Source organism: Prionailurus bengalensis, chromosome A2, assembly GCF_016509475.1.
Source record: "Prionailurus bengalensis isolate Pbe53 chromosome A2, Fcat_Pben_1.1_paternal_pri, whole genome shotgun sequence".
Classification (NCBI taxonomy): Eukaryota; Metazoa; Chordata; class Mammalia; order Carnivora; family Felidae; genus Prionailurus; species Prionailurus bengalensis.
In genome coordinates, this window is record NC_057348.1 from 75,596,993 (window position 1) to 75,620,938 (window position 23,946).

The window sequence follows — 23,946 nt, forward strand, 5'->3', positions numbered from 1 at the left end:
ACTTTTCCTAAAGAGACATTTCCTAGGGCTAATGTTCCTTGACACTTGTTTTACAGCTTTACCCTGACCATTTCTGTTAAATTTTGTAGTAGTTCTTAGCAATTCACAAATTTAAACAAGCAAACTTCCTGCTTTGGCACCACTGTTAGTAGGTGGATGCTCAATAAAGAGAATTTTAAATCACAGAGGTTCATCATCCATGAAGCAGGGTATCCGTTTATGTGATATGTACATTTCTGTATTTATCATGATCTGTCTTTTCCATTGTCTCTTCTGGCTTACGTTAACCGTAACTTCGAATACAGTGCTTATAGTTTTCCTTTCTTCTTTCCATTTTGTATATTCTAACATAGAAATTTTCTTTGCACTTAGAATTTTTATAAACTTAATAAATATATTTAATTTAAAGGTAATATCCTTACTGGTTCAGTAAAATTTAGTTTTAAAATAATCTGCTCATGTTTATAGTAGCTGTACTTGAAAGGAACTTAATTTTTGGCAGGTTATTTCTTGTGTTAGAGATTTGCTGCAAATTGAAAAAAATAGTTTCTATTACATAGTGATGCCATACAATTTAATTTAAAACATAAGCTGTTTTATCTTTTACTAGAATAACACTGAATATAATAAAATATTTAAAACTCATTATGATAATGAGTTGCTGTTTTTATTCTGTTTATAATGTCAAAATAAACCGTCATTCTGTATAGGTCTTTACCCCCAACCCCCCAAAGCTTTCTCGCCTATTTTTCTCCTTAATTCAGGTTTAGGCCAGTTAGATACACTAGGTGGCAGTGTGTCCTGCCACGTGCAGCTAGGATATGAAATCGGCTATTTAAAAGGATATCCCAGAGACCTAATTACTTTTTTTTAAATTTTTTAATGTTTATTTTTGAGAGAGAGAGAAAGAGAGAGCTAGCGGGGGAGGGGAAGAGAGAGAGGGAGACAGAGAATCCAAAGCAGGCTCTGTGCTATCAGTGCAAAGCCCGATGTGGGGCTCGAACTCATGAACCCTGAAATCGTCACCTGAGCTGAAGTGGGATGCCCAACCGACTGAGCAACCCAGGTGCCCCAAGACTTAATTTCTTTCATTATTTTAATTCCCTGGACCAACTTGAAGGAGTAATTATTTTAATGAATTGTTAAGTTTTAAGGAATCTATGAAGGTTAGAAAGAACATCATCGACCACAACTTAATTGTGTGTTATTTGATTTAAAACAACCATTTTTTATATTTTAAAATTGATCCTCCTCATCATTGGTTGACATTTAGTCCTTACTGAGGCTGGGTAAAGACCTTTACCTGTGTTAATCCTGATATAAAAACATGTATACATTTTTAATTTTTTTAAATTTATTTTTTAGTTATCATCTTTAGTTATTATACATTTTTTAGTTATCTTTATTTTGTAGATGAAGAAATCAGGGCTCTGGCAGGTTAAGTAGTTTGTCCCAGGTGACACAGGGAGTGTTGGAGCTAGAATTTTAACCAAATCTGTGAGTTGGGAAGTCTTATAAGTACTGTAATGTCAATGCTGGAAAAACCAAGCATTCTTTCTTCCAGGTGCTATATTAGCATTCATGTTGGGATTGTTTCATATGCCCTTGGATGAATGTGAAGAACTGTACCGAAAATTAGGATCCGATGTGTTTTCACAAAATGTCATTGTTGGAACAGTCAAAATGAGTTGGAGCCATGCATTTTATGACAGTCAAACCTGGGAAAATATTCTTAAGTAAGTTACAATTATTTTTAAATGTTTGATTATATAAATAACATGTGCACATAATTAAAAAAGAATATTAAATTATTGGTATCAGTTAATTAGAGATGACTACTGTTACTATTTTGGTGTGTAATTCCAGTCACCATTTTTTTTGACTTCATGTGTGAGATTCGCATGTAGAAGTTTCAATTCTTTCTAAGAATTGAGACCATCTTATAGATCGACATGTTTGCACCTTGTTTTTACTTAACATGTTAGTCTTTCTCAAGTCATTAACAAATATTCTTCTAAAACATTAATAATTTTTAAACATTTTTTCCAGGGTACTACAAAGGCTTTATACTCACTTTTCCAAAAATATAAGCATAAAATTGAAACCTTTAAAATCACCCACAATACCATTCAGAGCTGTGGACCTTATATTTTCTTCTAGTCTTTTTTTCTACACTGTATACATTCTCATACGTATTTTATATAGCAGAGATTATATTGTAGTTTCAATATCATATCCTTTCCCTATTTCCAACTTTGTGAAAATCTCTTGACAAATTTTTAAAGACTATGCTCCACAGTGTGATGGTACCATATTTTCTGTACCATTTACATTTAGGATATTTATGTTCTTAATTTATTGTGATTATGAACAGTGCTTCAGTAGGTATATCTATATAATAAGACTATAAAATAGACTGTAAGCCAGTTTCTCTGTTATGAAGTGGTTTTTCCTTTTGTTACTCGTTAGGGTATCTTCATATATTTGCTTACTGCTGTTTCAGTGAAGGTTCTTCAAAGCCTTCCTTATTTTTAATCACAGCATTAATGACCTTTCTAAGTGTGATTAGTTGCTTTTTTCTTTCCCTACTTTTTCACTTGGCTTGTGCTGCAAAACATACCACTCCAAAACTTAATGACTTATTTTTAAAATTTTTTTTTAATGTTTAGTTTTGAGAGAGAGAGAAACAGAGTGCAAACAGTGGAGGGGCAGAGAGAGAGAGGGAGACACAGAATCCGAAGCAGGCTCCAGGCTCTGAGCTGTCAGCACAGAGCCTGACACAGAGCTCGAGCTAACAAGCCAAGAGATTATGACCTGAGTCAAAGTAGGATGTCTAACTGACTGAGCCACCCAGGTGCCCCAAAACATGGTGGTTTAAAACAACCTGATTCTGTGGTGTGGTGATTTCTTCTGTTCTTGCCTGACTGAACTCACACTCACACCACGGCTGAGATGGCTCCCGTGCTGGTCTCTCTCTACGCGGTCACTCTCATTCTGGACTTCATCCCATTAGAGTGGTCTGAGTTTCAAAAGGGCAAGCCCCAGTGCATGAATACTTATCAAGCCTCACTTTAATGGCATGTTTGCTGATGTCCCCTTGACCACAGCCACTGAAACCTAAGGTCTCTGGGAAGGGACTGTATACGAGGATATGGACATCAAGAAGTGCCATCTGCTCTCTGGCTTTTTTTTTTTTTTTTTTTTTTGTCTTTTGTTTCTCTTATTTATTGAAAGCATATTTCTGCTTTTTTTTTTTCTGAGATCATTTTGTGTTATTTTAGGGACACTTCAATTATACCATCAGTAGAATCTACGAATAGTGACTTTTTTTTTTTGTATTTTCACATCCATCTGAAATAAGCAATTAGTGTTCCTGACTTTCTCTTTGAATTTATGTTCATAACTTCACTAAAGCATATTACCTCTGTTTATAAAATCAAGGTTCAAAAAAAAAAAAAAAACCACAAATGTGAACTTTGCTTAAACTGTAAAAGCAGCATGTTCCCAGGAACTCTGTCCCAATTTTACAGCAAGATTTCTATGAAAAGATTATTAGAAGAATACAATTGAATTGGTCTTCATGCAGATGAAACCTATAGATCAGGTTCGGAAAGACAAAGATCTTGTCCGCTTTAGAAAGTATTTGACATCAATATTTATAAAAGATTATACAGGGTAGATCACCACCTAATTTGTGCATACTACCTACATGTGAAATTCACTAATACTGTATTTGAAAATCATGAATATTGTTTGAAAAAAAAAGTATCAGAAACATGTTTTTTCTTTTTGAGGCAAGTTGGCAGAGAACATAGTCCTTATATTCAATAGAGGGGACAATTACCTATTTTTAAGCCAGGGAAAAAATGTGCTCTGAAATAAAACTCCCTTATAATGGAATTGTGGGAATTGTTGCCCAAGGACAATATCTGTAATGTTGCGGTAATTCAGGTGCCAACTCAGATGATTTCCAAAGCATTTTTTAGGAGTGACTTTGGCTCTGTATTGCTAAAACAGGTTTAAAGTCTAAATGCTCTGCTCTGGTTTTTAGATCCCTCTGTAACTACGCTATATACTTAGGCAGCTTTATCTCAGCACAGTTCCTCTATATTGTCAGGAGGACCCTGAAGACAACAGGTTTATTCTGCCTCCGTGCCTTTACCCCTTCCACATCCTGGCATTGGATGTGTTTCCTTGCCATCCCCTGCTGCCCTTTTCAAGCCACCCCTCCTTGCAGCCTGGGCTGATTCCTCCCCATACTATAGATACCAGCAGTTGAAATCAGAGCTTAACAAATAACTATATATTGTTTTGTGTGCACTAATTGTACTATAAGGCACCTAGAGGTGCCTAATTTATTATATTTCTTATTTTTATATTTCTTGTTTGTCGCTCATAGTACTTTGACAAAGCCCTGAGCAAACAGTGTTTTCATATTGTATGTTCCTTGATGTTAGGAGATAAAATCATTTTGATACAATTTAATTTTCTCCTTTATAAAGGGATAGAATGGGATCCTCACTAATGATTGAAACAGCGAGAAACCCTACATGTCCTAAGGTAAGTTTAGAGTCTTAAATATAATACCAATTTGGAATTCAAGGTCAGGTTGAAAGCACTTATTCTGGAGGCCCTTTCTCTATTAAGGGAAACATTTCTTAGGAACCTCTTTTAATAGATTATATTAATTTCTTACATCTTGGGCCATTCTGTGAAGATACAGGATGTGTTCATTAGACCTCTTCTAAACAAATTTTTTTTTTAATGTTTACTTATTTTTGAGAGGGAGACAGAGTGTGAGCAGGGGAGGAACAGAGAGAGGGGGAGACGCAATATCTGAAGCAGGTTCCAGGCTCTGGGCTGTTAGCACAGGGCCCAACATGAGGCTCGAACCCCACAGACCATGAGATCATGACCTGACCCAAAGTCAGACACTTAACCAACTGAGCCACCCAGGCACCCCGATAGACGTCTTCTATATCCAGTAAGAGTACAACAGAAGTTTAAGAACATGAAAGACTAGGACTAAAAATAAGGAAGAATTATTTTATCATAAGGTTAATCAAATCTAGTGATTTAAGAAAGTCTGGCATTTCCTCCTCTAAGATTTTTAAAAGAAATTTTATATGCCTGTAGATATAGGTTAACATACGAATGGAACCTAAATTTTAAAAGTGTTAATGCCACTAGGATATGTTTCAGTGTGGCTGCTCTTTTTATTTGTTTTGTTTGAAACCCAGTGGTCTGAGTATTGCTTGAGTTCTGTGTTCTTTAATAATACTTGTTATCTGAAGAAGGAATAGGATTTATGTATTTCAGAATCCCTTGCAGCTTGTATTTATTCTTTGGATAATAATCTGTACCCATGAAAAATCAAATACAGCTCCCTTTATTTCTCTTGCTTATTTAAATTTTGTTCATTCCTTTTTCTTTTTTGAAATTTATTTCTGAGAGAGAGAGAGGGCACACCAGAGAGAGAGAGGGAGAGAGAGAGAATCCCAAGCAGCACACCCCAGAGGCTGTCACGGGGCTTGATCTCATGAAACTTGAGATCATGACCTGAGCCAAAATCGAGAGTCGGACGCTTAACAACTGAGCCACCAGGTCCCCCTCATTCATTCTTTAGATATTAACTATAAGCCCAATGTGTCAACACTGTGCTAGGCACTTTGAAGACCTTAGTGAGTAAATGCAGACATGGAGTTTATAGTCCAGTAGGGCAAGTAGGCATTAATCAGGTAATCACACAAATGACATATAGTTTCCCTGAAATAAATGCTATGGACAACAAAAACAGTTCTCTGAACGCATGTATTTACAGGGACACGAAGGAAGGCTATTCTAAGGACATGAGGTTTGAGATCTTAGTGTGGAGGCTGATGAGTAGGAGCATTGCTGGCAAAGGGAAGGACCTGTGTGGGAGGAGGCATGGAGAAGTGCAGGAACTGAGAGTTCCAGAAGGCTGGAGCCTGAGGATTCAAGGGCATCGTGCAAGTTGAGACTGAAGTGGCAGGTGAATCAGACCAGCCGGGCCTTGGAGGCCATGTCATAACGAGACGAACACTGCTCTTTTGGAGAAGACCCCCGGGTGTGCCCTACACCTCTCGTTGGTTCCCCTGTATGTCTTCAGAGCTTTCTGCTTGTTTGTTTTTAAGTCTTAGGACTCGCCAACTTTAAATAAAAGAGTAGGTGTAAGGGACTTCAGCCACCTCAAAAAGTAATTCACTTGTGATAAAAGGGTTTATCGTGTTTCCCACATGATTCTTAATTCAGCCTATCGACCAATCCATAGGCCCCCCTGGATTTTGGTGTATGATGACTCTTACCCACGGTGGCCTAGAGACACACTCAGATCACTCGTGGGATCTAGGGATATCCCATTTGGTTTATAAAATAACAAAGCACACAGGCCCCTGACAGAGCTTGGCACAGAATCCTAATAACTTTGGCCTCCTCAATACCTTTCACCTTCTTCAGTTTATATTATAAGTCATTAACAAGTACAACACATTTTACATAAATTCAACTGATATCAATGAAATCCGAGACCCAAGATGGTCATTGTTAGTTATTTCAATAAAAAATTACCCAGCTACCAGTTATTAACTATAAGAAAGCCCTGAGAGTTTGTATAGTGTTAGTTTCAGTTACTAAAGTCATAGTGCCTTCAAAGAGAACAGAAGCAGACTAATCCGTAAATACTGTGAAAATAATGTATTTATTCTTCAAGTAGTTTGTGTTCATTGCTATTACTGCTGTGTTGATTATTATCCAAAGATTTGCAAGTTTATGTCTTCTTAATGTCTTTTTACATAGCTGATCAAATCATGTAGTCAAAAATATCTTATTCTTGTCTTACAAGACCTGGGCTCTAACCCCTGAGCTGCAGGACCTCACTATTATTGTCTTATAATACATTTCTCAAAATTATCTCAGTCCTTGTATCTATTTTCCCGTAAAGAACTACCTAGTTAGAAACATCTGGTTCCCTTTGCTGAACATCATATTTATGTTATACGTTTATCTTGATGGGTAGAATTGTAGGTGGTTCATACACTACTAAATAATACTTAATTTTTCACAGATCCCCAATATGACTGTTTACAGTGGGTCTTGTTCACTTTTTAATTTACTAGGTAGCTGCAGTAAGTACCATAGTGAACAGAGGGATAACGCCGAAGGCTTTTGTGTTCAGAAACTATGGTCACTTCCCTGGCATCAACTCTCACTACCTGGGAGGCTGTCAGTACAAAATGTGGCAGGCCATCAGAGCCTCGTCTGCTGCGCCCGGCTACTTTGCGGAGTATGCACTGGGAAACGATCTTCACCAAGTAAGTTGACCGTGGCTTACCTTTGAAACGTTCACGTGATTATAGAATCGGCACTTATCAAATGTCACATTTGTTCTTCATGTTTCCGTGTGGTAAAAGATGTGCCACACGGAATGTTTTTATTTGTTGCTTGTTTTCCTTAAATCAACAGGCCTTCTGGCTTGAGAACACATTTTAGGAAAGATTTTTGTGTGTGTGTGTGTATTTTACATAATGTGATTCATAACTAATTATGATCGCTTATTGATGGAAAAATGTGTGGCTTTTCAAATGTAATAAAAATTAAAAAGAAAACATTCAAATGTAATAAAATGAAATAAAAATTCAAAGTGAAACATGGTCCCTGGGCACGCGGAACCCAATCTGTTTGACAGTTTTGGTGGACATATTTTGAAGGAGATGATATAAAATAATAAGTTAGCTATGTGCTGGACCCTTACATAGTCCTTGGCATGCATTGTGTCACTTAATTATCACTGCCTGTGAGGTGGATAGAGTTATTCCCCTTTTACAGATGAGATATTGGAGTCTTGAGAAATGTTCACTAACGAGTAGGATCACAGCTAGCAAGCGGCAGGATCAGGAAGCTGTCTATAGTTACACTATTTCGAAGTTTATGGCTAATTGATGTATAACATTGACTATTATTTCTGGTAATTTATTCTTTTTCTGTAATGTAGACTTATTTATCATGAATCTTTCCTCTGTCAAGTTTTTCCCATTATTCATGGAAATCTTAACTCCTAACTTACACTAAATGATAAAAAAGTGACGAAAACTCTTCAGCTGATACTACCAAAATATGTTTTATATATCCTTAATTTTTTAGATGATATCCCACTTAAAGTCAATCTCATTCCATAGAGCTACTAACCTTAACTTTACTCTCTAGCAGTGAAGTATTTGTTGTGCTCTATGTATTTGGTATTTGGATAAATGTTGAGAGGAAAACTATTTTGATAAAGATTTTCAGATGTCATTCAGAAGCTCCTACATACATCGTTTGTCTATATGAACTACACATCAACTATATAATTTCAGTTTACATGTGTCAATGTTATAATAACAAATACTTTTATCAGTTTCATTTTCTCTTATGTTTTTATAGTACCTTACACATATTTTAAAATGTTATGGTCAACTATCCCATTTTCCCCTGTCTTTCTAGAAGTAGTGTCACAATCTTTGCAATCATGAATTTAACATAGGATTCCTTTTGTCTTTGGAGCCACTTCAGACTGTTTCTTACTTTGTCAAATCAGTCATTGTTGAATTATGTAAGGCACTTCCCCTGCTCGCCTTTCTTCTTTCTTCCACCCACTCAGGGCAGAAAGTGCTAGCTGGAGAGTCCTTCTGACATTGGTTTCAAGACTTATTGGTCAAAATAAAATTCTTACTTTAATATGTACCTTGCTGTCCTAACAATGATTTCTGCATATTCTTCTCACCATGTCACAAACGGAGATAAATTTAGACCATGTGTTCAAAACATAGTACTTAAGGTTTATAACATAACTTTAAGATGATTGTCATGTTACAAAGTCACAGTTATGCCAAATATTAGTAGAAGTCTCAAATGATAAGTTACTGCATTTCAGGACCATGTGTTCCAGACTTCCAAAGAAGTTATCTCATTTTCTCTTTATTTTTTTCATCTGAGAGGAGGTAGCTCTAAAGTTTAATTCAGTCCTGGAGAATACATAATAACAAACCAAAATAATCCAAGTGGTTCTCTTTCCATTTCATTTAGACTAGTGATATTTCTTTTCATGCTTAGCCATTTTTATATTGATGACCATAATCTTTGAATTTAGGTTGAGCTACAGATTAAAATAACTTATTGTACAAAATTTATGTAAAGCATGTAATCACGTGTACAGAGAATATACTTGGATGTAAATCAGTGACTTGACTCGGGAAGATTTGCACATCTAATTAATCATATTTTAATGAAATCTGGATTCTAAGCAAGCCCTATTGTTAAGAATATTTTTCTTATTCTCTTCCAAACATGAGGAAGAAATGGGATATTTTTCTACTGAAAGGACACCGTGAAGGATTGATTAGAACATTCTAAGATGTGAATGATCTTGATCATTTAAACAAAGAAAACATTCAAATGAAGTTCCTTTCCAACCCTTCAGAACTTGTTACGAAGTTTAAAACTAAAATATGGTGCTTACTTATTACAGTCCTCTTATCCCGAGCTCTTTGAATAATTGAGTTATTTCCAGACTCATCTTTAAAATCTCTTTTAACTGTCATGTCTGACATATGTTTTAATGTAAGTTACTTCATATCCTTTTGGAACCACGTAGAGTATAAATTATAGACTAACATTCTGTTTGAGCAGTTATTGAAAGCAGTGCTATAATTAAGAGGTGCGAGTAGGTAGATGTATGGATTACATTTGCCTTTGCCTATAAAGAAAAGAATATGGTAACATTTACAAGGTTTATTACATGTCTTAGAAAATTATAAAGTGAGAGGAATTCTTTTTGAGTAGTTTTCTAATCTATTATTTCTCTCCCCCCTGCCCAAGTAGCATCATATCTATCTTGAAATAGTGCGTTTTACATAAAATTATCCCTTCTCTCTCTTTTTAACTTTTATTGGTATACAATTGATATACCCCAAAGTGAGCGTATTTGATGTATACAGTTTGATGAGTTTGGACATATGCATGTCCCTTCTCTCTTACCTTTTCCCATCTCCACCTCCAGAATTGAATCATTAATTCTCTCCCTTTGGAGAAAGACCCTGATAAATTCATTTGCTCTAAAGGTTTTCATGACAGATTTTCATATATTATTTGTCTTAGGCCTAATTTACATTGTGAAAGGTTATGTCCAGAACTCAGAATACATTAACCTAAAGGGGATTGTGATATTTCATGTAAATGTTCCAGGTAAATAGTATCTTCAGCAGAAAGAACCAGCCTGGCACCTGGCAGATTGTGCCTGCGTCAGGCCACAACTATTAATTTTCAGTGTAACTGGTCAAAAATGTAGTGACTGCTTGCTCAGTGCCAGAAACTGTGTTAACCTTGAAGACCCTAAAGGTTTTAATAAGTGCCAGTTTATTGCTTGCGTTTCCTGGGTTCTACCCTCGAATAGCTCAAGCTAGGGGAATATAAGCACAGGAAAATAATAACAGGATAAACTCAATAATGAAAATATGTACAGGGGTAAGAAGTAGCGTAGAAGAAGTGGTTTATTCTATCAGGACTGGCTTTACAAAGACGTTTCCACTGCAGTTGAGAGGTAAAGAATGAGTAGTTGGGCACGATAGAAATGGGATTGGGAGGGAAATAAGGAGAGCTTAATGCTTTTAGAGTTTCTCTTGAGGGTGATAAAAACATTTTGGAAATAGACAGTGGTGATGGTTGTAAAACATTCTGAATGTAATTAATGCCACTGAATTGTTACCTTAAAAATGCTTAAAAGGACCAATTTTATGTTTGGTGAATTTTACCATAATAAGAAACAAAGTTTTTTTAAACTCAAAAAAGAATAAGCTGAGATGAGATGATTAGGAGACATTCACATTGTGCAATGGTTATTTCCTGGATGGGATTCCGTATGATTTGAAATGATTAAATGTACATTAAAATCAATCAAAAGTATTTAAATTTTAGGCTGTTAAGTGCATGTATGATGTACTGCTATTAAAACACAATCCTGCGTGTATCTCGGAGATAAGTAGCAAATTATTCAACCAGTTCATTTTTTTAAATTTTTTATTTTAGAGAGAGAGAGAGAGAGAGAGAGAGAAAGCGCGCGCGTGCGTGCACGCGCATGAGTGGGGGAGGGGGCAGAGAGAGAGGGAGTCACGGAATCTAAAGCAGGCTCCAGGCTCCGAGCTGAGATCATGACTTGAGCCGAAGTCGGAGGCTTAACCAACTGAGCCACCCAGGCGCCCTGCAGTCAGTTCATTTTTTAAGTCTTTTTTACGTGAGCATCTAGCAGTGGGCCTGGCAAATACACAATAAATAAATAACTGTAAATATGAATACTTAAATGAATGGAAAGGTTAAAGGAAATACCACAGTCGTAACATTAGCCTGATGACTTCCTGATAGAAGAGGCATTTGACAGGAGTGGGCTAAGTATAACAGGGCTCAAGGGACGGTGTGCCTCTCCGTGGACTAGAGTGAACACAAAAATCTTAACTTCTGCATGTATTTGATGGAAAATAGGTAAAGGTAAAGGAATGGGAATTTAAAGCATGACTATTAAAACCTTTAGAAACCTGGCAGCTCTTTATTTTGGGAGTGGTTTTGTTATTATCAATTTTTGCTACACCTTGCTTGCCCCTTCTTATCTTTTCTCCCTTTTTTGTCTTTTATGACCCTTCTTTATGGGCTTTTATAATAGTGAAGTATTCCATCTAAAATACTGAGATGATTAGAAGTTACAGACAGTATAACCAGAATTTAAAATAAAAGTTTTAAAAGAGGTAACTTACTTGCTGAATTAGAAGTGAAATGTTCTGTTCTGAAATGTCTCTGTTATGTGATAGGTATTGTTCTAATGTCCTATTAATTGAAAACAAAGGAAAAAGTTGAAAGTCTTAAAATTTATATTTGAGAAGCCTTTACGAAATAATTAATGCTACCTACATTCAAGGAATCCTAGTAGGCTTTCACAAAGTTAAACAGTACAAATTGCCGATGTAAAACTGTCAACAGATGTATAAAGATAGCTAATTTTTAAAAATTCTTTTAGAGAGGGAGAGAGCGTGAGCAGTGGAGAGAGACAGAGGGACAGAGGGAGAAAGAGAATCTTAAGCAGGCTCTGCACTCAGCACAGAGCCTCATATGGGGTTTGATCCCACGACCCTGGGATCATGACCTGAGCCAAAATCAAGAGTCAGATGCTCAACCGACCGAGCCACCCAGGCACCCTAAAGATAGCTAAATTTAAAAATAGTTCCTTTCAACTGGTGAATGATAAACTATGATACATCCAAATAATTAAATACAACTCAGCAATAAAAAGGAATGCATTATGGACATGTGCAGTGACATAGATGAATCTCAGAAGCATTATTCTAGGTGAAAGAAGCCAGACTCAAAACACTGAATACCATATGATTCCATCTATCTTGATAACAAGAGCTAATGTGTGACCTTGGAGAGTAGATGGAAGAATGGATTTTGAAGATAAGAGGATTGAGCATCTGAGAGTCTAGGGTGTTAGAAAGTTGTGAAGTCACGTGGGGTGTGATAAAGAATTTCTACCCCTTCCTACATGGGATAGCAAGGAAGCCTTTGAACCAGGTGCTCACCAGTTTGTTGAATGGGGAGGTGACAGGTGACAACAGTGGTGGTGGCTGGGGGGAATAGCAGAACCGTTAAAGCACATGAATTTTCCAAGTCGATTGAGACTAATAATGGTCTAGAAGGAACACTAAAGAATAAATAGGACACCGTCCTCCTAACCACTAAAGTATAGGAGATATGAAAGAATCAACAGCTACCTGGGAAACAGTATTGGGGAAGAGCCACATTTCTGTTAAAGAGAGCACTTTCAGAAGAAGGTGAGATGACTTTGGCGGTTTCAACTGTGGAGCAGTCCCGTACAGCACAGTGGGAGACGTCCGGGAGGAGTGAAAGACTGTGTCCGTGGCAAGCAAGCTCAGGGACTTGAGTGGCAATGTTGAATGGTGCAAAGACGCTGGAGTTTAGAATAACATGTGAATTTAGCCCCTATCGGGTCTGAGGAAAGTGAGCCTAGTAGCTCTAAAAACCGTAAAAGCCATCCCACCCTCCGCGGCGATCATTTCCAGGAGACACAGTGTCGGTTCACCTGCTTCAGGCTCGGCACACTCGAGGCTGGCACGCCTTTTGGCCTGGCGTGGCGTAGACGGACATCCGAGTTTCTGCTGGATGAACCGAGGCGGCGTACTCGGTGGCACAGAAGGTTTACTTCTCCCGGTCTTAACTGGCACTTTGATCCGTTTAAGATTCTCATCGTTTGTGTGTATTCTCTGCCATGCTGTTTTGGGTTTCGGAATGACTTAACTGTTTTCCTAACACGCACCCTGAAAATTAGGCCTGTGGGATCTGTAATAAAGGTAAGCATGATGCTGGCGTGTGTGCTTCAGTCACACATGTCCCTCTTCCTTAGTCTAGACGAGGGAGGGAAGCTTCCCCCTCCTTAGGACACCTCCTGCCAGTCGGGTGACAAATGACAGAACCCAGTCTCCCCCTTTTTTGGGTCCCAGACCTGAGGCCGTCCACAGGCCAGCTTTCTGCAGTCTGTAGGTTTCAGCGACAGTCCAAACTCGAGCCTCTATCAGCCACAAAGGGACTTTCTGAAAACAGCCAAAGAGCTGAAATGTGGTGGGCTTGCGAATAAACGGGCCCCTGTTGACTGGAAATGTCTTTTGAAAGAATAGCCTTTTCTCATGAAAGTCAACACCTGTGGATACCTAAAACACATTCTTTTGAAGAGATGACGCTAGAGAGTGATGGAGATGAGCGCCTCGGGGGAAGGTAGAGATCAGATCCGAAGTGGCAGCAAACAACCCATCCTGAAATGGAGACCAAAACGAGCAGTGAAAACACGTGACCCCACGGTTTTTCTGCGAATCCACACAGCCCCGCGTATGCCTGTTACCCCAGAGGAATCCTGAGGCCACACCCTGGGGATGAATGACGTGGGCCGTAATAAAGGACCGTTAGGCTCGCATCGGCTGTTCCATAACTAAAGAGCCAGTTACCTCTGGGACATTTCTGTGCTGCTGCCTTCTAGTGTAATCTCACCGACGCAGGGTGTTACTTGAGATACGTGTTTCTGAAAAGTTGTTTTGGCAACGCTTAAAATAATGAAGAGTTGTCATTATCTGTGATCTATGAAATAAATCCTCCCCCTCCCCCTAAGATAACGGAACATAAATTCACAAAAGGTAAGGTGCGTTTCTCTTTCGTGGTCCGTGAGAAATTTTAGTGACACCGGTTACTTCGTTACCAAGGCAAAATGCTGCATGTTTTTAATGGGGCCTTGAAGCTAGAGAACACTAGTGTTGGCAGTGGGGGAGGTGGGGGGGTGTGATTTTTCACAAGGAAAGGAAGCCACTTAGCAGAAGTCTCTGATCCTTTGAGTCCCCAGTTTTGTAAAAAGACAGTCAAATCACTACCTCACTGGAGCTTGGATCGCCGCATGTACTGCTTTTTACCTTTGTGAGAAACCTGCAGATTTCCCCAGGGGGAAAGGCTGTCGGCAAACACTTCTTGAAGTTCTAGGGCCGGTACTAAAATAAGTTGCCGTTGAGCCTATACACTCAATGTAGTACCTAATCCTAAAATTTTAGAAATTATCAAGTCACATCTTATTTTTAAAAGTCGTGATGCCTCTGCCAAAGAGCTAGGAAGTAGAAGCTAAGCTGAGATTGGAATTAGAAGCAGCAATATTTCTGATCTGTGTTTTCCCCCACAATTCTGAATCATCAAGAGAAAATTGAAGCACCATCATTATATTCTTTTTTGAAAAGCATATGGCTTATTGCAGAAAGGGTTTTTATTAAATGCACACCCCTGTACACACACTCTTTCCTAAGGAGAACTTAGCCATGCAAAGTGGCTCATTTGCCTAAGATCCTAGTTTGCCATAATTTTGCTGTAGTACACTAAAAAAGAATTTTGAGGGGCTCCGACTTTGGCTCAGGTCATGGTCTCACGGTCCTTGGGTTCGAGCGCTGCGTTGGGCTCTGTGCTGACAGCTCAGAGCCTAGAGCCTGCTTTGAAAGCTGCGTCTCCCTCTCTGTCTGCCCCTCCCCTGCTCTCTCTCTCATGCTCTCTCTCTCAAAAATAAATAAAACATCAAAAAAAAAAAATAAAAACGAAAAAGAATTCTGAAAATACAGGTCTTAAGGAAAACTATTACTTCTTTATAGATCTTTATCCCGTAATATTTGTGTCACTGTAATCTCAGTGCCTGTATTTCACGTGTGTACTGCCTTAGGACACGCCAATTTAAGCTTGTATCTCCTCTTCCTATTCTTGAGGAAAACCTATTTTTTTCAAAATTCTTTTTCAGTGTACTAGTACAGAATTAGGCAGTCTCTTATCTTCCAGTAGAGACGGACTGTTTTCAGCTCAACATGTTAGGATTATTTCACTTAGGTTTTTGCTGGATCGATTACTCTTGGCCCATGTTTTGAAGAGTAAATGGGAGTTAGTTGAGCTAAGAAGGGGGCTGGGGAAAGTGTTCTGAGTGAGATAGCATGTCCAAAGGCACAAAGGCAAGGGGATGTGGGTTATCAAAAACCTGCAAATAATTAATGAATGACTGGACTGTAGGCTTAGAAGCTGACCAAATCTGTGTGGCACTATCTGGAATTAATGGGAGACAGTTACAGAGAGGGCGATATGGGCGTATTAGAAGGAGTAACTTTTCCGACAGTTTATAGTTTTTCAGGATTGAAGGGATACACTAATACCAAGAGAGGTTTATCCCAGTAATGCAAGGCTGGCTATATACTTTTATTCTACAGTTTTACAGTATTTTTTTGGCATGTTTAGTCCTCCTTCTGAATTCTTCAAAATAATAGTTATGATTGATAAATGCTTAGCATTACAAGGTTTGCCTACTTTGTTTAGATGATATGTGTGTTTTAATGAATGTGATACTTTGAAATTGTATTGTTCACAGAGTTGCAGTGAAATTAGTTGAATTAATTTGTTTCTATTTGACTTATGAACAAAAAGCTAGTTTTAATCGATTGGTAGAACCGCAATTTTTTTGTTAGTTTTTATGTAGACTCTATAGCGACCACTGAACAAGGATAATATCTTTAAAGGTTAATTCTGTTTAAATTACCTTTTAAATTACCTTTAAAAGGTAATTCTGTTCGTTTTAGTAGTTTTGAGAAAAATATGCAAAGCGATCAAGGAAGAAGTTAAAAGAACTTTCATAATAGGAAGGGAAAGTGTGATAAGGCCAGTGAATTTTCCCATTGTCTTTTTTGAAGCTGTGGTATACAAAATAAATACTCTAAGGGAACTTCTTGTCTTTAAATAATTTGTTCCGTTCACTACTCTCCTTGTGAGTAAATTTCAAACTGTTTAAAATACAGCTTTTGTTTTCATGTTTGTAAAATGGAATTTCACTTTTCAGAGTTCTGCACTATATTTTCTTGACTCCTGTTTTGCAGGACGGAGGCTTGCTTCTGAATAACCCCTCAGCGCTCGCCATGCACGAGTGTAAATGTCTTTGGCCGGACGTGCCCTTGGAGTGCATCGTGTCTCTGGGCACCGGGCGGTACGAGAGTGATGTGAGAAACTCTGTGACGTACACGAGCTTGAAAACCAAGCTGTCGAATGTTATCAACAGTGCTACGGATACAGAAGGTTAGTCTGTTTGCCACCTTAAAGCACCGTAACGTCTCAAGTTCACTTTTGGGTAGCATATGCCGCTGCCGACTACAAAAGAGTGTGTTGTGTCTACACGGGAGGCTCACGAATGTAGGGGAGCAAATCTTATGTTTCCATTTCTCCTCACTCATTTCTTCTCAGTGACCCCAGAAGAGAGACTGTTCTTCACCTGGGCCCTGGTGTGTTACCTTTGCCTGGGTACAGTTGGAGAAGTATCTGAAGCAGGATTAGCACAAAGGTTTGGTTGGAGACTTTTAAAATGTGAATTAAATCCTGTCTTTAGCCTGCTCCGAACCCTCTAGGCTTCCCATCACACTTAGACCAAAATCCCAAAGCCTCGGGGCGCCTGGGTGGCGCAGTCGGTTAAGTGTCCGACTTCAGCCAGGTCACGATCTCGCGGTCCGTGAGTTCGAGCCCCGCGTCAGGCTCTGGGCTGATGGCTCAGAGCCTGGAGCCTGTTTCCGATTCTGTGTCTCCCTCTCTCTCTGCCCCTCCCCCGTTCATGCTCTGTCTCTCTCTGTCCCAAAAATAAATAAACGTTGAAAAAAAAAAATTAAAAAAAAAAAAAAAAAAATCCCAAAGCCTCAATCACTGAAATATACCAGGTCCTTTAAGAGCTGCGTCCCTCCCCCTCTCCTTGCATGGCCCCCCTCTGTCAAGTCGTCCAGCCGCACTTTAGTTCTTGCTGTCCTCAGACTCGCTAGGAAGTCTCTTGCCTCGGGACCTCTACAGTTGCTGTGCTCTCTCTGTGAGGTCTTCTCCCACATTTATTCTTGATTCACTTCCCTGTTTCATTCAGGTCTCTGCTCAGATGTCACTTCCTCGGAGAGACTGTTCCTGATTCCTTTCCACCCCCTCACCATGTCATTCTAACCTCTTTACCCTGCTTCTTTCTCTCTCTCTTTTTTTCCAACTTAGAGCATTCTCTCATTGTGTGGATGTGGATTACACATTTGCTTGTGTGGTTGCTTATAGTCTCTCTATCCTGCAAGAATACAAGGTGGAAACTTCTCCAGTTGACTATGTTGACTGCAATGCCCACCACATAGTAGGCAGTCAATGAGTATATGTTGAGTGTCCAGTTTTGGCCTTGAGGTGTAGATCTTCTTATTTTACTATTTTATTTTAAGTCTTTTATAAATCCGTTATTCAGTTCTTAAAAAGAATTGTCACCATTTAACAGCACCTTGCTTCTGAATCTCATTCTTTCCATATCGTCAAGTCATTAGCCTACATGAGGATCTTAAACTCCCCACTAAGGACTTTTATCTATTAATGACAACCCAAGAGAAGCTTATATACTGGATTTTTCACTATCTGAAATTTTGTCATCAAATCAATAAAATACTCTCTTCTCTCTTTTTTTTTTCCCCCATTACATTTTTACTGTATTCGATCACGGCACAAATGCATTTGACTTACACCCGGAATACTAAACTTCCGAATGTTTGCATTGAAATAAGTGCCTGTGGTGGCATAAAACAACTTTCTTAAGGATGGCATGAGACTGCTTCCGCGATGCGATACATGTGGCATATTTTTATGGACATGCAAGTGAGAAGTTAAAACAGAATGGTGCTTGATCTGTGATTTAAAAATAGTAAAAGAAAATTTCTTACTATTTTTCATCAGACTCTGAAATTACCACCATTCTTATCAAGAAGCATATATCTAGGTCTATACAATATTGTGATTGTATAATCTGCTGAGAAAAAGAAGCCCTAATCAGCCAGTCTCAAAATATTTCTATGTATCTCGTGCAAACCATGTGATGGACTAATTGGAATTTTCAAGGAACAAGTAATGCTGCTTCCACTCTAGTGTGCTTACACTCTAGTTAATGAAAAAATTGAGTGAAACGTATGTAATTGCTGGTACTAGATGGTTCTTGAACTATAAAAACTGCAGTTTCTGAGAATGCAAACTAGTGCAGCCACTCTGGAAACAGTATGGAGGTTCCTCAGAAAATTAAAAATAGAACTACCCTACGACCCAGCAACTCACTACTAGGCATTTATCCAAGGGATACAGGTGTGCTGTTTCAAAGGGACACATGCGCCCCCATGTTTATAGCAGCACTATCAACAAGAGCCAAAGTATGGAAAGAGCCCCAATGTCCATCGACGGATGAATGGATAAAGAAAATGTGGTATATGTATACAATGAAGTATTACTCAGCAATCAAAAAGAATGAAATCTTGCCATTTGCAACTACGTGGATGGAACTAGAGGGTATTATGCTAAGCGAAATTAGAGAAAGACAAATATCATATGACTTCTCTCATATGAGGACTTAAGATACAAAACAGATGAACATAAGGGAAGGGAAGCAAAAATAGTATAAAAACAGGGAGGGGGACAAAAATTAGAGACTCTTAAATATGGAGAACAAACAGAGGGTTACTGGAGGGGTTGTGGGAGGGGGGATGGGCTAAATGGGTAAGGGGCACTAAGGAATCTACTCCTGAAATCATTGTTGCACCATATGCTAACTAACTTGGATGTAAATTAAAATAAACAAAATGGTAAAAAGAAAAGAAAAACAAGGTATTATAGAAGTATGTGAAACATTTATTAATAAAAATATTTCCAGGTTTAAAAAAATGCAATTCCATTTAGCTCAGTCTAATGTATTATCAATTAATAAATGGTGAATAGTTGTAAATGATTAAAACTATGAATTAAGAAGGGGACTAAGAAAACTAAAATAGGTTATTGTGGAGATTTTACAATAAGTAAATTAGACTAGGGTCGCCTGGGTGGCTCAGTCAGTTAAGTGTCCGACTTCGGCTCAGGTCATGATCACAGGGTTTACGAGTTTGGGCCCTGTATTGGGCTCAGTGCTGACAGCTCAGAGCCTGGAACCTGCTTCAGATTCTGTGTTGGCCCCTGCCCCACTCGCCCTCTCTCAAAAATAAAACATTTAAACAATTTTTTTTAAAAAGAAGTGAATTAGACTAGATACAGGTCTTAATAATAGGATAGGGTTTAGACATTTTAAAAGAGGGTTAAGACTTCCACTGCTGGCCATGATAAAATAATAGAAACCATACAGTTCCTCTCACCTTAAACCATTAGCAAACTGAACCAAACCGACATTAGATGTCTGAAATGAATGATACAAAAGGGACCCAAATCAGACTTCTAGAGGTGTCATGGATCAGTGATCCCTGAGAGAAGGAAAATAAATGAAGTAATTTTTGCAGTTGTGCGGCTTGCTACCTAAAAAGCATTTCTAGATTACAGCACAGTGAGGGGTGAACCTGAAAAAGCAGAACAGGATACAGAACTATAGTTCATGGAGGCCAAGGAAACTAGAATTTTGGGGCAAAATATAACAGGAGGAAGCTTCACAGAGAGAGTGCTCCAGACATACAGGGGAGTCCCTTTGAGTACTGATCGGTGCATACCTGTGAGGAAACTACCCAAGGCAGGGGAAGAACCACCAGGAAGGTTAGACAGAACAGTTCTTGGAGCTCACATAGGACCCAGAATAGCTGGGGATTTTTATCAATAGAATAGAAGGAACTTGTGTTACAGGAGATCATGCAGTGGGGCTCTCAGAAGAGCATTGTTTCTGTAGTGGCATCAGATTAGTTCTAGACTGAGGGCTGCTCTGGATCCACTCTAACACTGCTTAAAAGCAATCCTCAAAAAGATCAAATTGAATCCAATTAACAGCATCCATTGTTAGAATAAAATCAAACACTGTTAAAGGAATACAATAAATTCCAGTACAGAAAAAAACCAAAAATTCAGTGTTTGGTATCCAATAAATTACCAGACATACAATGAACAAAGAAAAGACACCCTTCACCAAGAAGAGCAAATCCAATCAATGAGAACAGACCTAGATATGAATCAGATGATACATAGGCAATTAGCAGATAAGGACATTACAGTAGGTATTAAAAGCAGGCTTTACATGTATAGTGGGCTGGAGGAAGACTTGAACATGATAAGGAGAGTAATGAATGATACAAAAGGGACCCAAATCAAACTTCTAGAGATGAAAAATACACTATCTGAAATGAAAAAGATGCAGCTGACAAGATCTACATAAACACTTGCAAGAACTAGAAGAAGGGTAAATACTTCCCAACTCATTCTATAAGGCCAGCATTACCCTGACTCCAAAACCAGGCAAAAAAAAAAAAAAAAAATTGTAAAGTACATAAAAATACCAATTCCTGATTAGTTTCCTCATGCTGAAATTCTTAATATATTCTAACAAATTGAATTCAGAAATACGTAAAAAGGAGAATACAGCATAACCAAGTAGGATTCATCCCAAGAATACAGAGTTGGTTTAACATTTAAAAACATCAATATAATTTACCATATTAATAGACTAAAACATGAAAAATTTGTGGTAGTTACAATAGATGTGGAAAAGACTCTGACAAAATTTGACATCCATTCATGATAAAAACTCATAGTAAATTAGGAACGGAAGGAAACTTCCTCAGCCTGACAAAGGACATTTATAAAGAATGAAAAAAAAAAACCCAAGAAACTTAGAGCTAGCATTATATTTAATGGTGAAAGACTAAATACTTTCTATTTAAGATCAGGAGCAGAGTAAGATGTCTCTCGTCACTTCCAGTTGGCATTGTCCTGGAGGTCCTTTCCAGTACTACAAGGCAATAAAAGGATATAAAAAGCAGATAGATTAGATGTGAAGTAAATATTTATAGATAACACCATGGTCTATGTTGACAATCCCAAGGAATCTATTAAAAATCTCCTAGAATCAACAAGTTGGAGAACACAAGGTCAGTAAAAATCAATTATATTTCTGCATACTCACAACTGGAAGTTGAAATTAAATATATACAAAGATAGACGTCATTTATAATAGCATGAGAATATTAAACACTGAAGGAATTATTTAACAAATAATGTGCAAGACCTGAACACTAAAAACTATATTACTGGAAGAAATTAAAGAAATACTGAGTAAATCAGTAGATATACCGTATTCATGAATTGGAAAATCTCAGTGTTGTTTCAGTGGCACACCACAAATAGATCTATAGACACCATGCAATTGCTATGAGAACGCAGACAGCCTTTTTCTGGGGTGGAGATTTAACAAGATGACTGTAAAATTTATATGGGTGTGCAAAGGACTTAGAAGAGCCAAAACAATTTTGAAAAAGAACAAAGTTGGAGGACTTCTGCCCTCTGATCTCAAGACCATAAAACTCCAGTAAGCAAAGGACTGTGTATTTGCATAAGGTTAGACCTTTAGATCAATGAATGGTACATAATAGTACAGAAATTGATCCATACATGTAAGCTCAAAAGATTTTTAATAAGGTAACTAAATGGGGAAAGGATGGTCTTTTTAACCAATAGTATAGGGACAGTTAGGTAGCTGTAGTCAAAAAAGTGAACCTTGACCCTTCACACCATATACAAAAATTAATCTGAAATGGGGCGCCTGGGTGGCGCAGTCGGTTAAGCGTCCGACTTCAGCCAGGTCACGATCTCGCGGTCCGTGAGTTCGAGCCCCACGTCAGGCTCTGGGCTGATGGCTCAGAGCCTGGAGCCTGTTTCCGATTCTGTGTCTCCCTCTCTCTCTGCCCCTCCTCTGTTCATGCTCTGTCTCTCTCTGTCCCAAAAATAAATAAACGTTGAAAAAAAAAAATTTAAAAAAAAAAATCTGAAATGGATCATAGATTTCAATATAAGAGTTAAAACTACAAAACTTCTAGAAGAATACCCTGGAGAAAATCTAAATGACATTAGTTTAGGTAAAGATTGTTTAGATAGGACACAAAAAACATGAACCAAAAAAAAAAAAAAATAGACTTTATCAAATAACAGATTTTGCTCTTCAGAAGACAGTCTTAGTAAAATGAAAAGATAGGCTGTAGACTGAAATAAAATACTAGTAAAACATGTATCTGATCCATTATCAGAACCAAATACATAAACAGATCTAAACTGTATAGAGAATTATATATATACATATATAAATATAACATATAAAAGAAAACATTCAGAAAAAAATGGACAAAATATCTGAACACTTTATAGAAGAACATACGCAGATGACTAAAAAGTACATAAAGGACTTTACATCATTAGTCATTAGAGAAATGAAAAGTAAAACCACAAAATACCACCACACATTCTCTAGAATGGCTAAAATTAAGGCTGACAATACCAAGTTTTGGCAGATGTGAACAGTGGGAACTCTGATATGTTAATGGTTGGAATGCAAAATGCTGTGGCCATTTGGAAAACGGTGTTGCAGTTCTTAAAAAGGTAAACATGTAACATTGTCTACTGTGCTTCATATAAAAAAAAAAGATAAACACACTTTTCCCATATGATGGAGCAATTTCATCCCAGAGTATTCCCTCAAGAGAGATGGAATCATATATCCACAAGAAGACTTATATGTAAATTCTTACTGTAGGATTGTTCCAACTAGCTAAAAACCGGAGAGAACCAGAACTGGAAAGAACAAACTGTGGTGTATATCTGTGCAATGGAATTCTACTCACCAGTGAAAAGGAAGGAACTATGATACATACTATGACAGGGATGAATTTCCAAAGCGTGTTGCTATGTAAAAGAAGCCAGACACAGAACTGTGTATTTCTGATTCTATTTGTATGAAATTCTAGAAGAGCCAAAGAGTAAGGAGAGGAGGAACTCTAAAAAAGGCATTAAGGACTTTGGGGGGTGATAGAAATGTTTTATGTCCTGATTGTTGTGATTACACAAAGGTATACATTTGTCAAAACTTCTCAAATTATATACTTAAAACTGGTGAATTTTATCATAGATAGATTATACCTCCATAAAGATGATACCCAAAATTAAAAACAAAAAGAGGGGCGCCTGGGTGGCTCAGTCAGTTAAGCATCTGACTCTTCATATCGGCCCGGGTTATGATCTCAAGGTTTGTGAAATGGAGCCACGCTTTTGGCTCTGTGCTGACAGTGTGGAGCCTGCTTGGGATTCTCTCTCCTCTCTCTCTGCCCCTCCCTCCCTCCCTCCCTCCCTCTCTCTCTCTCTCTCTCACAAAATAAATAAACATTAAAAACAAAACAAGTTGGAAAGGCATTTCAGCAGTGGCTAACAGTATGACCGAAAACAGCGACAAGAGCGTAAAGGAGCAAGTAGCAGAATTACAGGAAGAAGTATCTTGGGAGATGAATTTCCTTAGATTCGTTATTATGGGTTCCTTAAACCTACTTTTAATGGGCTGGAGTGATG

The 23,946-nt window shown here is 38.0% G+C and overlaps 1 protein-coding gene across 3 annotated transcripts in view; it reads left to right on the forward strand.

Moving 5' to 3' along the window:
• The window catches only part of PNPLA8 (patatin like phospholipase domain containing 8), a 46,517-nt gene that overhangs the window by 21,070 nt on the left and 1,501 nt on the right, over positions 1-23,946 (forward strand). For 2 of the 3 annotated variants that reach the window (XM_043588557.1, XM_043588554.1), the window contains exons 6-9: positions 1,565-1,736; positions 4,503-4,560; positions 7,137-7,331; positions 16,491-16,686. In XM_043588557.1, the coding sequence (XP_043444492.1) occupies positions 1,565-1,736; positions 4,503-4,560; positions 7,137-7,331; positions 16,491-16,686 (621 nt within the window). Of the gene's footprint in view, positions 1-1,564; positions 1,737-4,502; positions 4,561-7,136; positions 7,332-16,490; positions 16,687-18,112; positions 18,725-23,946 lie in introns of those variants that run through there. The other variant, XM_043588556.1, reaches the window with a different exon arrangement.